A 14,982-nucleotide genomic window follows, 5' to 3' on the forward strand; every position below is an offset into this window, starting at 1 on the left:
CTCACAAAAGCAACCCCCCCGCCCAAACCAACAACCAAACCAAACCAAAAACCCCTCCTCGTTCCCCAGGCACACCAGAGCCTAGGGGAGCCCGGGCTAGTAGATTTTGTGGGCCCTGCTATGCAGAGGGATGGGGCCAAAAATGAGGGGTTCATGTGTAGGAGGGGGCTGCTAGGAAGCAGGCTGGGGGTGTGGAGTCTGGGAGGGAAGGAAGGTACAGGAGTGGGTTGGGGTTTGGTGGGTTCTGGGAGGGCTGTAGGGTGCAGGGTCTAGACGGGGGGGGGGGGGACTTTACAGGGCTTGATCACCTCCTGAGCCTCAGGAACTGAATCCAGGCAAGCCAGGGGCCGGATTAGAGCGTAATAAAGGAAGCAGAAGATGTGCATCTACGTGCCTGCTCAAATCCATGCGTGCATACACGTGCAAACATGCACACACGTGAACACCCCACGTAAACAAACATGCATGCATGCCCACACGCAACAAAATGCGTGCACGCAGCCATTCCGATTTTGGGCACAGAAGGCAGAGTTCTCTCCCCAAACTATTTTCCAGCTAGACTCTGTCTCTGGTCTCTTTTTAGCCCGGAAGGAGCAACGAGATTACGCATACGAGCTGGCCCCAGGAGGCTCGTGCTGCCTGACAGCTCTTCTCGCTCAAGTTGCATTTCATGTCCTTGCAAAGAAATTCAGCCCCTTCAGAAACAGGATCACGGCCCCAGCACCGAGACACTTGTCTCCACCCTCTGCCTCCTGAGCCTCTTCCCAGCTCTCATTCCTCCTCTGCTGGCAGAGGGCTAAGCTGGATTTCAGTAATCCCCCCATCTGCTCATTGCCCCGCCCTGAACCATGGCTCAGAACCCATCTCCTCCTGCCCCGCTACCCAAGGGACGGTAGGAGTTTGCCCCAAAGTTCCTCCTTTCAATTTTCGGTAGAAAATTCTCCCCCCTCCCAAACTCCCAGGAGCCCAAGTGAAGACAGAGGGCAAGGTTGTGCCCATCTGGACGGGCTCTTGCCTTATTGCTGCCCTTCCACAAGCCCTCTATTAGCCTCTGGCCATGGCAGCGCTGCGGTGAGCTGCCTGCTTGGAACCCCTCGGGCTTCTGCTTCCACCTGCAGCCTCCAGGGAGCCTGCCCCGTGGAACGGACCTCGAGACATTTCACTCCAAACGGTCAAAACTGCTCCAAGGCCTTCTCCAGCGCAGCCCCTGGCTTTCAGCCTGAGCCGTCTCATGCCCAGCTAGGCAGCCGTGTTGCCGGAGAGCTGCATGCTGGGAGCAGGAGCTGGAGCTCGGGCTGTAAAATCCCATTTAATCAGTTAAATGATTAAACGTTATATTCCACCAGCTAATCGTTTAAATGGGGCAGGCCGGGCTGGCGTGGCCCCCACCTGCACCGTGGCAGGCCGGCTGGGCTTGGAGCGTCTCCTGCCCGCGGCTCAGCTGGCTGCTCCAGCCAGGCTGGGCCCACTACAGGCGGGGCTGGAGTGTCCCCCCACTTGTAGCATGATGGGCTCTTCCAGCTGGGTCCATCACACTGCACTGTGGGTGAGCGGGGAAACTGTTCCGGTCTAGCTAGGCTGGCGTGCCTCCTGCCCACATCATGGCAAGCCCAGCTGGGCTCGAGTGCCCCCCCCCCTTGTAGCATGGTGGGCTGTTCCAGCCGGGCCCATTGCGCTGCACCACGCATAGGTGGGGAACAGTTCCAGTCTAGCTAGGCTGGCGTGCCTCCTGCCCACATCATGGCAGGCCCAGCTGGGCTGGAGTGCCCCCCCCTTGTAGCATGGTGGGCTGTTCCAGCCGGGCCCATTGCGCTGCACCACGCATAGGTGGGGAACAGTTCCAGTCTAGCTAGGCTGGCGTGCCTCCTGCCCACATCATGGCAGGCCCAGCTGGGCTGGAGTGCCCCCCCCTTGTAGCATGGTGGGCTGTTCCAGCCAGGCCCATTGCGCTGCACCACGCATGGGTGGGGAACAGTTCCAGTCTAGCTAGGCTGGCGTGCTCCCACCTGGGCTGGGGCAGCCCCCTGCCTGCACCGGGTGGTAGGCTGCTCCAGCCCCGCCGGGCCACCGGTGAACCGTGGACATCCCTGGCTGGAGCTAGGCATCATTTTGGCAGCAAATAGTAAATTTCCTGAAAAATGCATTTTGTGGGGTATTGACACGACTTGCAAATTCAGGTCCCGTTTGACTCACTGTTTCAGCCAAAAGAGAAGAATTTGGAAACGCTTCCGAGACGCATCGTTGCAGCATTTCATTCTGAAGCAACATGGGCTAGTTTTGCTGAACCCAAATTCATTTTTTAAATTTGGGGTTTTCATTTCAGCGAGAAAAACTGAAAAAACCCACCCCCGGCAGTTTTGATTAGAAACGACCCTCTTGTTCTGGATTTTTGGTTGATCCCTCCAACAAAAGAATCAATTCTTCACCCGGCTCTCACCTCTTCATCCCTTTTAGTGATGGAGAGTGGCCGGGAACCAGCAACATGAGCTATCAGCCACTCAACACGCATGCCCGACAAGATTAGAAAGGCAAAGGCACAAAATGAGATCAAACTAGCTACAGGCATAAAGGGAAACAAGAAGACCTTTTATAAATACATTAAAAGCAAAAGGAAGACCAAGGACAGGGTAGGCCCACTGCTTAGTGAGGAGGGAGAAGCAGTAACAGGGAACTTGGAAATGGCGGAGATGCTCAATGACTTCTTTGTTTCGGTCTTCACCGAGAAGTCTGCAGGTGTGCCTAACGTAGTGAATACAAGCAGAGAGAGGGTAGGTTTAGAAGATAGGATACACAAAGAACAAGTTAAAAGTCACTTAGGAAAGTTAGATGTCAGCAAGTCACCAGGTCCTGATGAAATGCATCCCAGGATACTCAAGGAGCTGATAGAGGAGGTATCTGAGCCTTTAGCTATGATCTTTGAAAAATCATGGCAGACAGGGGAGATTCCAGAAGACTGGAAAAGGGCAAATATTGTGCCCATCTATAAAAAGGGGAATAAGAACAACCCAGGAAACTATAGACCGGTCAGTTTAACGTCTGTCCCAGGGAAGATAATGGAGCAGGTAATTAAGGAAATCCTATGCAAACACTTGGAAGGTAATAAAGTGATAGGGAATAGCCAGCATGGGTTTGTGAAGAACAAGTCATGCCAAACTAATCTGATTGCTTTCTTTGATAAGATAACGAGCCTTGTGGATAAGGGAGAAGTGGTGGATGTCATATACCTAGACTTTAGTAAGGCATTTGATACGGTCTCGCATGATATTCTTATTGATAAACTAGGCAAATATAACTTAGATAGGGCCACGATAAGGTGGGTGCATAATTGGCTGGATAACCGTAGTCAGAGAATTGTTGTTAACGGTTCTAAATCCTGCTGGAAAGGGATAACAAGTGGAGTTCCTCAAGGGTCTGTTTCGGGACCCGTACTGTTCAATATCTTCATCAATGATGTAGATATTGGGATAGAGAGTACGCTTATTAAGTTTGCAGATGATACCAAACTGGGTGGGGTTGCGACTTCTTTGGAGGATAGGGACATAATTCAAAATGACCTTAGCAAGTTAGAGAAATGGTCAGAGGTAAACAGGATGAGGTTTAATAAAGAGAAATGCAAAGTGCTCCACTTAGGAAGGAACAATCAGTTCCATACATACAAGATGGGAAGCGACTGTCTAGGAAGGAGCATGGCAGAAAGGGATCTAGGGGTCATAGTGGACCACAAGTTGAATATGAGTCAACAGTGTGATGCTGTTGCAAAAAAAGCAAATATGATTCTAGGTTGTATCAACAGGTGTGTTGTAAGCAAAACTCGTGAAGTCATTCTGCCGCTCTACTCTGCACTAGTTAGGCCTCAGCTGGAGTACTGTGTCCAGTTCTGGGCGCCACATTTCAAGAAAGATGTGGAGAAATTGGAAAGGGTACAGAGAAGAGCGACAAGAATGATTAAAGGTCTAGAGAACATGACCTATGAAGCCAGGCTTCATGAACTGGGCTTGTTTAGTTTGGAAAAAAGACGATTAAGGGGGGACATGATAGCGGTTTTCAAATATCTAAAAGGGTGTCACAAGGAGGAAGGAGAAAATTTGTTCCTCTTGGTTTCTGAGGACAGGACAAGGAGTAATGGGCTTAAAGTGCAGCAGGGGAGGTTTAGATTGGACATTAGGAAAAAATTCCTAACTGTCAGGGTGGTCAAATATTGGAATAAATTGCCAAGGGAGGTGGTGGAATCTCCCTCTCTGGAGATATTTAAGAACAGGTTAGATAGACATCTGTCAGGGATGGTGTAGGTGGAGCTTGGTCCTGCCTTGAGGGCGGGGGGCTGGACCCGATGACCTCTTGAGGTCCCTTCCAGTCCTATTATTCTATGATTCTATGACACCAAGGAGGACATCCAGCACCCAGCCTAGTTACGGAGGGGAAGCAGAGACTACACAGGGTGCAGGAATGGACGTGAGAAAGGAGCATCTCTCCCATATACCCATAACTGCACGTGAGCTCTGCCACAGAACTTGCCCCTGTTCCCCTCCCCGGGTCTGTGTGGCCTGAGATACAAGAGACTCCACCCAGGGCCCAGGCAGGGGCTTACACCTCCCCACTGTTTGGCAGCAATAGCAGCGGTAGGCAGTGTGGGAGCCACCCCTCGCTGGAGCGTGTTGGCTCAGCGCATGCCTCGGCCGGAGCGCACAGCTGTGCAGCCAGCATGTTTGGGGAGAATGCACAAAGCCAGAGGGGAGGTGAATTTCCTGAATGGATTTGTCCTTGCAAATCGCCTGCCCCGCTCTCTGCCATGTCGGGTCGGTGCCAGGCAGTTTGGTGCCAGAATGCAGCAAGAGGCCGGCTCTTGGGGACAGAGAGAGAGAATTTGCGACTCGTACAGCCAGACAGCGTATGCATCATATTTATTTATAACGGAGACTGGGGGCCCCATTGCGTCTGGCTTAGAGAGTGCACCAGCTAAAGAGACGAGACAGACTACAGGTGGGAGAGTATTCCTCCGCCTTCAAATGGGAAACTGAGGCACAGAGACATGGAAAGTAACTTGCCTCTAGCTACACAGCGAGCCAGCACCAGAGCAAGGAATTGAACCCACAGCTCAGAGCCTTGCCCACGAGACCTCTCTTCCTTCCCAGTCTGCTGCTGATTTCAACAGCTGGCTCTGCCCTAGACTTTCCTGCATGACCTCGGGCAAGTCACTTTCCATCTCTGTAGCTCAGCTCCCCATCTGTAAAATGGGCATAACAGCATGGCCCTTCTCCCCAGGATATAGCCACTAAAGATTGTGAGGCGCTCCGATACTACAGGGAAGAGGGGCATTTAAGTATCTACGATACAGGACGCCAGAACATCATGGACACCACATGAGCGCTGAGATGGTACAGTGTGATCACCCGGGACACACAATCGTTTGGACACACACAATGCCGGGGAGATTACTGACTCCTGTATTGCAAAGCCCACCTCCCCCCCGCCCGGCACAATGGCTGCTCTAGGCGATCCATTAGCATGGAGAGACCTGCCATGCTTTGATGAGCAAAGATAAGAGCTCGAAACAAAGGGGGGGGGAGACCAGAGATCACAGAGACACATTAGATTTGTGGGGAAAAGACCCGGGGGGGAGGGGAGGACATTTGGGGAGCCAGCTGCTAATGCTACGGCGCGCCCACCGCCCATCAAGGAAGCTGCAGCCAGGATAACACGCTTTCCCCTCCCGGGAAGCAGAGGCAGACGTGTGCCTGGGAAGGCGGGTGTTTTTCTATTTAGACACGCACCTACCAGCCAGTCACTTCCAATGACTCAGACAGCAGAGCCCGGGGCCAGCAAGACCCACCCCCTTTGGGGCTAATTAACCAGGCACTGTGATAAGCCATCAGCATAACAGCTGGGGCTTAGACCCGTCCAGGTATTTATATGACACTCCTTGCTGGCGGGACCAAGACCCCTAGCTAGCTACCTGACCTAAAGAGCAGGCCCCAAACCCTCCGCCTGTCCCCTCACCCCAATTACTGTCACCTGCAATCTGTGCGCACAGGCCAGGTTTGTGACTCTCACTTCTGCTTTAGGGGGGCTAGGGGAGGCTTCCCCAGGGGACCAGTGGTACAGATCCCATGCAGAATGCTGACCAACAAGCCAGCGCGTCAATCTGGTTGGTACTAAAGCTAACGCTGCTTTCCCTAAAGTGAGGGAAAGTCTTTCCTAATGGTTAGAGCCAAGGATCCGGGGTCAGGACTCCCCGGTTCTTTCCCTCCCTTGGTCCCCCAAAGGAGAAGCGAGTTGCTGAGTGACTTTGGCCAAGTCACTGGAGGGCTGCTTTTCAGAAGCGCTGAGCCCTGGTGATTCCCAGGGACAGCGAGATGGGGGAGAAGAGACTCAGTTCTCCTGAAAATCAAGCCCTTCGCTTTCTCGGGGGTCTCTGTTCTTGCGTGTAGACGGGGGAGAAGCCCTACCTCCGGGGAGAGGTTTAACCTCTGCATTGTGCTTTGAGATCCTCTCAAGGGAGATGCTGCAACAGGGCAAAGCCCAAGATTACAGGCCACTCAACCGGAGCAGAGCAGGGTGTCTGTCCCCCCCGACCAGCCCCGGCGCTCACCCTGCCCCAGGTGATGCAGAGGAGGGTGTATTGCTGATCAGCCAGAACGCTCGCTCGGGTGCCGCACTGTCACTTCAAGAGCCGGAGGGGAAAAAAGGTTCCACCCCAGATCTAGCCTCTCTGCCAAACCCAGCATCCTGGGTCACAGAGAGGGGAGCCCCAGAGGACCAGCTCATCAGCTCTCACCCGCCCCATCCACCTGCAGGGCCATGGTGCTGAGAGGCCCCTCGCTGCAGCCTGCTGGGACCTGGGAGCAGGCAGACAGAGCTCCTGCAGCCCGCCTGTGCCCGGGGCGCTCCCAGCACGTGGGGTGCTGCCCTGAGACGGGTCAGCCCGTCGCGCTGCACCCGGTGCCAGAGGGCGATGTGCCACGAAAGCCAAGGGGACACCTCGCTCTGGAGGGGAGCCCGGGCCAGGTGGGGCTTCGCAGACGGGGGCCAGACGCAGAGCAGGCCGGGGGGGGGGGGGGGGGGGGGAGAAGGGAGATGCTCTGCTGAGCTCTCACATTCAAACCCTGTTCATGGACAGGCCCTTCACCCCACACGAGCCCCCCCGCCGAGAGTCCCTCACCCCAGGCCTAGCTAGTCCCCTCCCCTCCTCCCACGCCCAGGCCTCGCCCACAGACCCCTTCTCCAACAAGCCCCGTCCACGCGCCATTCCTCCCTGCCCTCCGACTGCGCCCCAAGCCCCACCTTGTTCAGCACCTCCTCCACGCTGAACCCGTCCTGCCTCTCACCTGTGCCCCTGCACACAGACCTAGCCTCCCTCCCCAGCCCACGCCACGCCCCAGGCAGACTGTCCCCACGCCGAGTGCGGCCGCCCAGCCACCCCTCCCCACCGCACACGGACGGCTCCCACCCTGGCACACGGTGCGCCCCATCACCCGCCTTCTAGCCAGCCAGAAGTTCCTGACAGCAGCGCCCGGCGCCGCGCCACTGTGGGCTGGGGAGAGGGAGGGTGCGTAAGGCACGGCACAGACGGCTAAAGGGGACTGGTGTCAAAGAACAGAGTTGCTTGGAGCTAGCCTTTGCGGGGGTATTGCGACAGCCTAGAATGCCAGGGAGCAGCAAGAGGGAGGATTGCCTAATGGTTATGGTGCCAGGTCCCTGTTCTTGCACAGCCGCAGGTCTACAGCCTGTGTTATATGGGAGGTCAGACTTGATGGTCCCAAATCCAGCCCTGGAAACTGGGAGGCCGTCTGAGGCCATGGTGCAAGCCACCGCTGAAGTTAATGGAGCTGTAACAATTTGCACCAGCTGAGGAGCTGGCTCTCTGTGCCTCAGTTTCCCTTGTGTAATGGGGGTAAACAGCATTTGCCTTCCACCCACGGCTTTTGTGAAGACACATACAAGGTGCTATGGGGATTGAGGGCAGAGAAGTACCCTAGACAGAGTGAAACAGCAGGGCTGCAGCAGACCAGAGTCTGGGCACACGGTGAATTATGCCCTGGCTTCAGCTACATACAAAGCAAGGACACAACAGCAGGGTCAGCTCCCATGTCCGAGTGCCACTGCACACAGCGTGTGCCTCACAGCCGCGGTTTCACGCCATCGCAGGGTGCTGCTAACGGAGAATCGGCCCTGCCGTTCTGCAAAGGTTCCCAGCAACAACCCCTTGGCTGGAATACGAAGAGCAAGGGAACCTACCAGAGGCCCGAATGCAAGAGCCATGTCAAAATGCCCAAGGCCGGTCATGGAGGAGTTTTTGCAGCAAACACCCCGCTCCGGCTGCGTCTCTTTTGGGGCCGGCCTCAGACAGGAAGGGGGAGGAGGCGGGGAGACAGCGCAAGAGGTTTTGCAATGTAACATTGCGCCAGATTTCAGTGTCCCTCCCCTGGCGCTGCACTTGCTCAACCGCAGCTCTGTGGCTGCCCCGAAAGGGGAAGGAAGCGAGCGGCAGTGTGCAAGGACGCTGCCAATTCAGTGCTGGGGCTGCTGCAACTTGGAGCCTTTTGCTGGGAGCCAGGTTCCGACGGAGCCGCTAGCTTGCCATGTGCGCACTGTCGGACTGAGCCAACGCGGGCGGGGGGGGGAATGAAAATCAGCGGGCGTGGGATGAATCCATTCTGCTTGGACCCTGAAGACAGACCCCCTTGTAGGCAGGGGAGCTGAGGGGAGCCTCTGAACTGCCCTTGAGCTGCATAAGCCGAAGCGGATCGCAGCCACTCGCCCCGTGCGTGTGGGGTACTGCTCTGGAGGCTGAAGATCCTTGCATGCAGCTCCCCTGCCTTGCTCAGAGAGCTCCAGTGTCCCCCCAGGCCAGATGACATGGGAACCAAACACAACATTTACAGAGCTCCACCCACACAGGAAGCTCTTCAGGAGCGCCGAAGGGCTTGGGTAACTTATGGTGCAATTTCCTGGCTGTCTTGGCACTGTCTGCCTCTGGCTGGGACCAGGGCTGCCGTAGTACCCTGAAAAGGGGCAGGCCTTGAGCAATCCCAGGCCAGAAGGCAGCGTGGGCCAGTGGTTAGCGTATTAGACAGAGGCAGGAGATGGAGGTTCTGCGCGCTGCGGTATGGTCGCGGGAAAGCCCTTTGCTTTCCAACACAGACAACGGCACATCCCCACCTTCATTACTATCGTCTATCTCACAGGCAGCCTGCTCCTGAGAGCCCGCCCGCCCCAGCAGCAGCTGGGCACAACATCTGCCAGGAGGGGCGCCCCTCCGATGCGAGCCCCGGCCACTTTACCTTTGCTCTCAGCCGCAGCTGGTCAATGGTGTTCTCGGCCTCAGCGTACTTGGTCAGCAGTCTGTGGTAGTCCTCCTGGAAGCAGAGCACACGTCAGGAGCACCTGTCACTGAGCACTTATAGAGCAGGGGGTCCAAGAGGCGGCTGGTGGAGCAGTGAGCCGGGGGGGGGGGGGGATATGACAGGGCGTGGCGCACGTGGGCGCAAGCACTGGGCGTGCCGGCCAATCGGAAATGGGCATCCAGGGTTCAGACAACAAGGACTTCAGAGTTCAGCCTGCAAGCCAAGACTTGCTACAACAAAGTTTAAGCACATGCCCGCCGGAGACCGCCCGGAGCGGTGACTCCGGCCTCCCTAGTGTTAATTCCAGCGCCCTGCCATTAGCAAGCAGTGTCCTGGCCCGTAGCAGTGCTGGAGGGACATGGGGCATTAGTAGGAGCATTGCCAGCAGCCAGTCACGTCTGGAGCACTGTGTCCAGTTCTGGGCCCCCCACTACCGAAAGGATGTGGACGCATTGGAGAGGGGCCAGCAGAGGGCAGAATGATTAGGGGCTGGAGCTATGAGAGGGAGTTGGGTCTGTTTAGTCTGCGGAAGAGGAGAGTGAGGGGGGATTTGACAGCAGCCTGCAACATCCTGAAGGGAAGTTCCAAAGAGGCTGGAGAGAGGCTGTTCTCAGTGGTGGCGGATGCAGAACGAGGAGCAATGGGCTCAAGCTGCAGCGGGGGAGGTCTAGGTTGGAGATTAGGACAAACTATTTCCCTAGGAGGGTGGGACGCACCGGGCTGGGTTCCCTAGGGCGGGGGTGGAATCTCCAGCCCTGGAGGTTTTAAGTCCCGGCTTGACAAAGCCCTGGCTGGGCTGATTGAGTTGGGGTTGGTCCTGCGTTGGGCCGGGGGCCGGACGTGACGACTCCTGAGATCCTCTCCCCAGGGTTCTGTGGCCCAGGCAGCACTGTCTCCTAGTCCAAAGCTGCCACCCAGAGATGAAGGCTCCAACATCCATTCCCTCCATGCTCTGCCCCTGCCTCCTGCCCAGCTTCCTCTCCCCCGGCAGAGCCCTTCAGTTTCAACCCTGTGCAGAGCTCCCTGGGCTCCTCCTGGGGAGGTCTCCCTAGCCAGTGAGAGGTGGAAGTTACCTGCAGTTGCTGCACTAGCTCGGTGGCTTCCTTCGGGGACCTGAACTCCTCGGGCACCACGGTGGAGGAAGGGGTAGGGCATTTTTGCGGGGATCCCTCTGCGCTGCTCAGCAACACCTCCCGGACGATCTCCGCAGGAGACTTGAAGACCACGGGGCTTGCTGGCCCCCTGGCTCTCATGGGCAAAGTCCTGCCCCGCGGAGGGCGGTAGCTCTGATCGTCCTTTGGGAACCTCACCCGCGGCTCCACCTTGGACAAATCCGGCAGCGGGTAGTTGAGCTGGCCTCGGCCATAAGGCAAGGCTTCAGCGGTACCCGGGGACGGCCGGGCAAGGCCTGACTTGGGAGAGCCAGGCCGCTCCGCCTGCTTATGGGCGTTCCTCCGAGGGCTCAGGGACCTGGACTGCCTGCTGAACTTGGAAGGGAGTGCCGGGGAAATGATCTTCAGCTTCCGTGCCCTGTCCTGCTGCAGGCTGCCAGCCTGCCGGAGGGCACGGAGAGTCCCCGCTGCCTGGAGCCTGGAGCCCTCCGAAGGCTCAGCCGCAGGCACCAGGTGGCAGAGGGATGCCCTCACTCCACCAGCAGAGGTGGCCTTGGAGAAGGTTTGGGGAGGGTCCTCCAGGCTCTCGGCGTAGGAGGATTCTGGGAAGGTCTCTGCGTCGATGCTTGGGGCGTTCTGAAGGTCTTCCACAGACAGGTGGTGCAGGAGGCTCCGGCTCCGGTTCCAGCGGGTGGAATCGGGCAACGGGCTCAGCCCAGGGCTGGCCAGGTGCCTGCCTGAGGGCGAGGAGAACTCCGTCTCTGGGGGGAACTCCAGGCTCTCCCCCAGCTGGCTCAGGCTCTCCAAGGCATCAGCCACGGTTCTCTGGGCTGGCCGGTGGGGGTGCTCCGGCAAGGTGCTGGAGGGGGGCGGGCTGACATCAGAGCATCCGGAAAGCTCCTCCTCATTGTCCGTGGTGATGCTTAAGGACTTGCCATAGCCCCCGTACAGAGCCTCAGCGTCCTGCAGCCCATCAGGGCTGGTGCTGTACTCTGAGCCATCCTGGGCCTCGAAGGAGAGCTCCGGGTAACCTTCCCCTTCACTCCCTGCCTCCCAGCCCCCCTCCTGCCTCGCCACGTCCCCTGAGCTGGCTCTGTCCTCGTCCTCTTCCGTCATGTCCAGCTGCCTGTCCCCCTGCGGGTGCCAGTAACCAGGGGAGGTTGGGTCCTCCTGTGTCCCATCATGCTCCAGTTCCTCACCTTCATCTGGAAAACAAACAATTGTGCAGCCGCCACCAAGTGCTTCCTGGTTTCTTTGTTCATGTGATTTCACCCAAGGCCCTCAAAGCTGCTCAGGAGAGCTGGGTTCAGTTCCTGGCTCTAGCATTGGGCTGCTGGGGGACTTTGGGCCTCAGTTTCCCCATCTGTAACTATCAATAACGATACTGACCTCCTTGGGTCAAAGTGTTCTGTAGGGGCTGCGGGTTGTCGTCTCTTACAAAGACGGGCTACTTTGCTACCTGCGTTTCGTCTCCATCATCTCCTGCTCCAGCAGCTCCCACAGGCCACGGGACTTAGAGAAATACCGGTCACCCCCAGGGAACCTGCCGTTCTTTCCGGTGCTGCTGTTTTAACAGGCACTGCCTTCTGATCATTCCTAAGCACCCTCTTGTTCCATGACAGCAGGGGTGGGGAACCTACAGCCCGGGGCTTGCCTGGGTCTGGCCTGCCAGGCTCAGAGCTCCCCACCCTGCAGCGGGGTAAGTCCATCTTCCAGACCTGCACTTCCACCCCCACCCCTGTCCCCTACATCCTACTCAGACTCCCCACCCCCAAACCCACTCCAGCACCCTACCTCCTACCCAGACCCTCATCCCTACCCCCAGCCTGCTCCATGGCAACCCCCCTTCACACACTGAACCCCTTTTTGCCCACAGAGCGCCAGTTGGGCCCCCAAAATCTACTAGCCCTGGACCCCCAGAAGAGTTAATCCGGCCCTGGGGGTAAACCCCTTCTGCGTTTGTCTGCAGGTGAAAGGACACTGCTAGCATGTATGTGCTGGCCACATGCCAACTGGGCTTTCGACTGGATACAGAGGGATTCCTCACTTCCTGTACTAGACCGTTGCGCTGCACATAGGGTGGGTGCAGTGTTCCGCCCCAGAGGCAGCTGCATTTTAGAGTCAATCCCTATCAACACACACGCAGTGCGGGATTTGTGCTCTCCAAGGCAATGAGCTGCGTTTCCCAGGTCCCAGCAGACTCCTGAGGTCTGGAGAGAACCCCCAACGCCTTGGCATCACCAGTCCCCCGTGGGGGTCACTCTGCTCTCCGATGGGTGCTATCGCTGCAGACTACCAGAGGAAAAGGGGGACAAGCGAGAGCGCTGACTCACCGGTGGGTGGGCTCCCGGCACGGTCTGCATCCCGCCGGGGCTCTCCCCACTCAAACTCCTGCGGGTCACTGAGGTCGAAGCTCCCGTCGGTCTGTGCCAAGAGCCCCCCGTGGGACAGTGACCCCAGGGAAAGCTCCAGGAACTCCAGTTCTGAGGGCTCCTGAGCCGGGGACTCCTCCCACTGGCCCATGAGTCCATTCACCTCCACTCGCTTCTCAGCGTCCTGCTCCGCCGCCTCGGCCCAGCACTGCCGGCGCCCGGAGCCGCTGCCCAGGTCCGTCTCTCCCCAGCGGGCCCATGGCGCCGAGCTGGCCATGTCCTGCTCCCTGGCGACCGGCAGGGCGAGACGCCCGGCTAAGGAGGGACCCGCCGGGGCAGAAGGGGCTTCACGCGCATCATTTCCGGGTGCCGGCGCTGAGAAAGCTTCAGGGGCTGGGGGCACCTGGCTTCCTGGGGAAATGCAGCTCACGTCGCGGCTCCATTCGGCGCTTCAGCGTCCTGCCTGCAGCGGAGAGGAGACAGTCGCGGGAGGGAGAGACGCTTAATGGCAGCAGCCAGGACGGACACAGTGGGCTCTATTCAGACAGCCCCTCTCCCCTCCCCCGGCTCACAGATGTCAGCTACTGCCTGCAGCTTCCCCCCCCGGCTCTCCCCAGTGCCAAAGGGAGCCAGCCACCTCAGCTTTGCACCCTCCCTCCCCAGATGAGGCAGGAGGCCCCACCGCTGTTGCCCGGGCCAGGCGTCACAGGGATGCTGTCGCGACACCGTGCTGCCCGTACCAGGCGTCACAAGGGCGCTGCCACGTCGGGGTCTCCGACCACGTGGCTCATGGGGCGGTGGAATTCTGCCCACTCGCTGTGGTGCTGAGCCCGCCAGCCCCCCCCCATACTAGCTCTGCGGGAGCGGCAGAGAGTTGCTCAGTGACACGTTCTGCTAGGCCATGCCCCGTCCTACGGCAGTGCACTCAGCCGCCGGGCAGGCTCCGGGCCTACCGGCTTCCTTCCCACGGAGCTGTCTCCCTGCCCTGCCTCCCAGGAGACAGGGCAGACACAATCCCTCCCTGCCTCTTCCCAGCCCAGGCCCGGGCTCACAGCCGCTCTATAAGCAGGCAGGCAGGCGGGCTGCAATTGTACACCCCTCCCTCTCCCAAAGCCTCGCTCGGTGTGATGCCGGGCGCGGAAGCTTGGCCAACACCTGCCGAGCCTCAACCATAATCTAGCCAGTGAGCAGGCCGGCCGTACGGTCACGCCAGGCCTTCGGTGAATGCAGGCCCCTTTCACCTGGCCATGACAAGACCTGCCATGGCCCCCGGTCTGCAGTCCTGGTCAGGCGTGCCTGGTGTTCATGGTCAGAGGCTGGGGCGGGGCAGGGCAGCGGGGGGGTAGTGCCAGCCACGCTCACAGTGGGCACTAGGAGGCACCCCCCGGGGCAGAGCAGACAGCGGAGGGCCTGGCCGGGAGGTCACACAAACAAGGCATTGCTCAGTGGGGCCGAGTGCTAGGGAGATCTCCCACCCCAAAGCCTATTCAGGGCCAAGATCGGCTCTATCCTGCCCTCCCTCCGCCTGTGGGGGCAGCTGGAGACGTCGGACCCGCTGGGCCGGTGAGCAAAGCAGCCGATGGCTGGCTGGACGCCTCTCGGGCACGTTCAGCAGCACGGCAGGAGCGTTCATGGGGCGGGGGGAGTTAATTCCAGGAGGCTCGCAGGGGACGGTGAGGGGCTCCGGCTGCCGTGAGCTCCCAGCTGTGCCAGGCCCTGGCTCCACACAGCTTTTGAGAAATGCCAGCCTGGCACCACACCAGGGGGGAGCCCTGCGACGGGGTGACCTGCCAGCCCCTCTCCGACTGGGGCCGGGAAGAAGGATTCACCCGCTGGGCGAGAGCTGCCTGGGGCGCATGCTGGCTGGGCCTGGGGAGCGGAGACCTCGCCCCAGGTGCCGAGAGCTCCCCTGCCCCCCCCCTGCATGCAGCGGTGAAACCTCCTGGCCTTCCTCCCCCCACCCCTCCCCTCACTCTCTGCCCCAGCCGGCGGCGGCCGCAGGACCCCTCGCTGGGGGGGCGGCCAGTGCCACTCTGTCCCATGCGGGGTTGGAGCGCGGCAAGTGCCGGGATGCCCCCGGGAGCCGCTGTGGCTGCCCAGGCTCCATTAGGCAGGCTCCCATTGTTCCTCGGCATTGTGTGAGAGGCAGCTCCC

The 14,982-nt window shown here is 58.9% G+C and overlaps 1 protein-coding gene across 4 annotated transcripts in view; it reads right to left on the bottom strand.

Moving 5' to 3' along the window:
• AKNA (AT-hook transcription factor) overlaps nucleotides 1-14,982 on the bottom strand; it is a 74,450-nt gene that overhangs the window by 34,081 nt on the left and 25,387 nt on the right. For 3 of the 4 annotated variants that reach the window (XM_075905905.2, XM_075905903.2, XM_075905904.2), the window contains exons 2-4: nucleotides 12,790-13,291; nucleotides 10,418-11,661; nucleotides 9,282-9,356 (exon numbers count right to left, since the gene is read on the bottom strand). In XM_075905905.2, coding sequence (XP_075762020.2) covers nucleotides 9,282-9,356; nucleotides 10,418-11,661; nucleotides 12,790-13,105 — 1,635 coding nt within the window. In that variant the 5' untranslated portion in view covers nucleotides 13,106-13,291. The remainder of the gene's footprint in view (nucleotides 1-9,281; nucleotides 9,357-10,417; nucleotides 11,662-12,789; nucleotides 13,292-14,982) is intronic. The other variant, XM_075905906.2, reaches the window with a different exon arrangement.

Source organism: Pelodiscus sinensis, chromosome 23 (assembly GCF_052426305.1).
Source record: "Pelodiscus sinensis isolate ZL-2025 chromosome 23, ASM5242630v1, whole genome shotgun sequence".
NCBI classification, from domain to species: Eukaryota; Metazoa; Chordata; order Testudines; family Trionychidae; genus Pelodiscus; species Pelodiscus sinensis.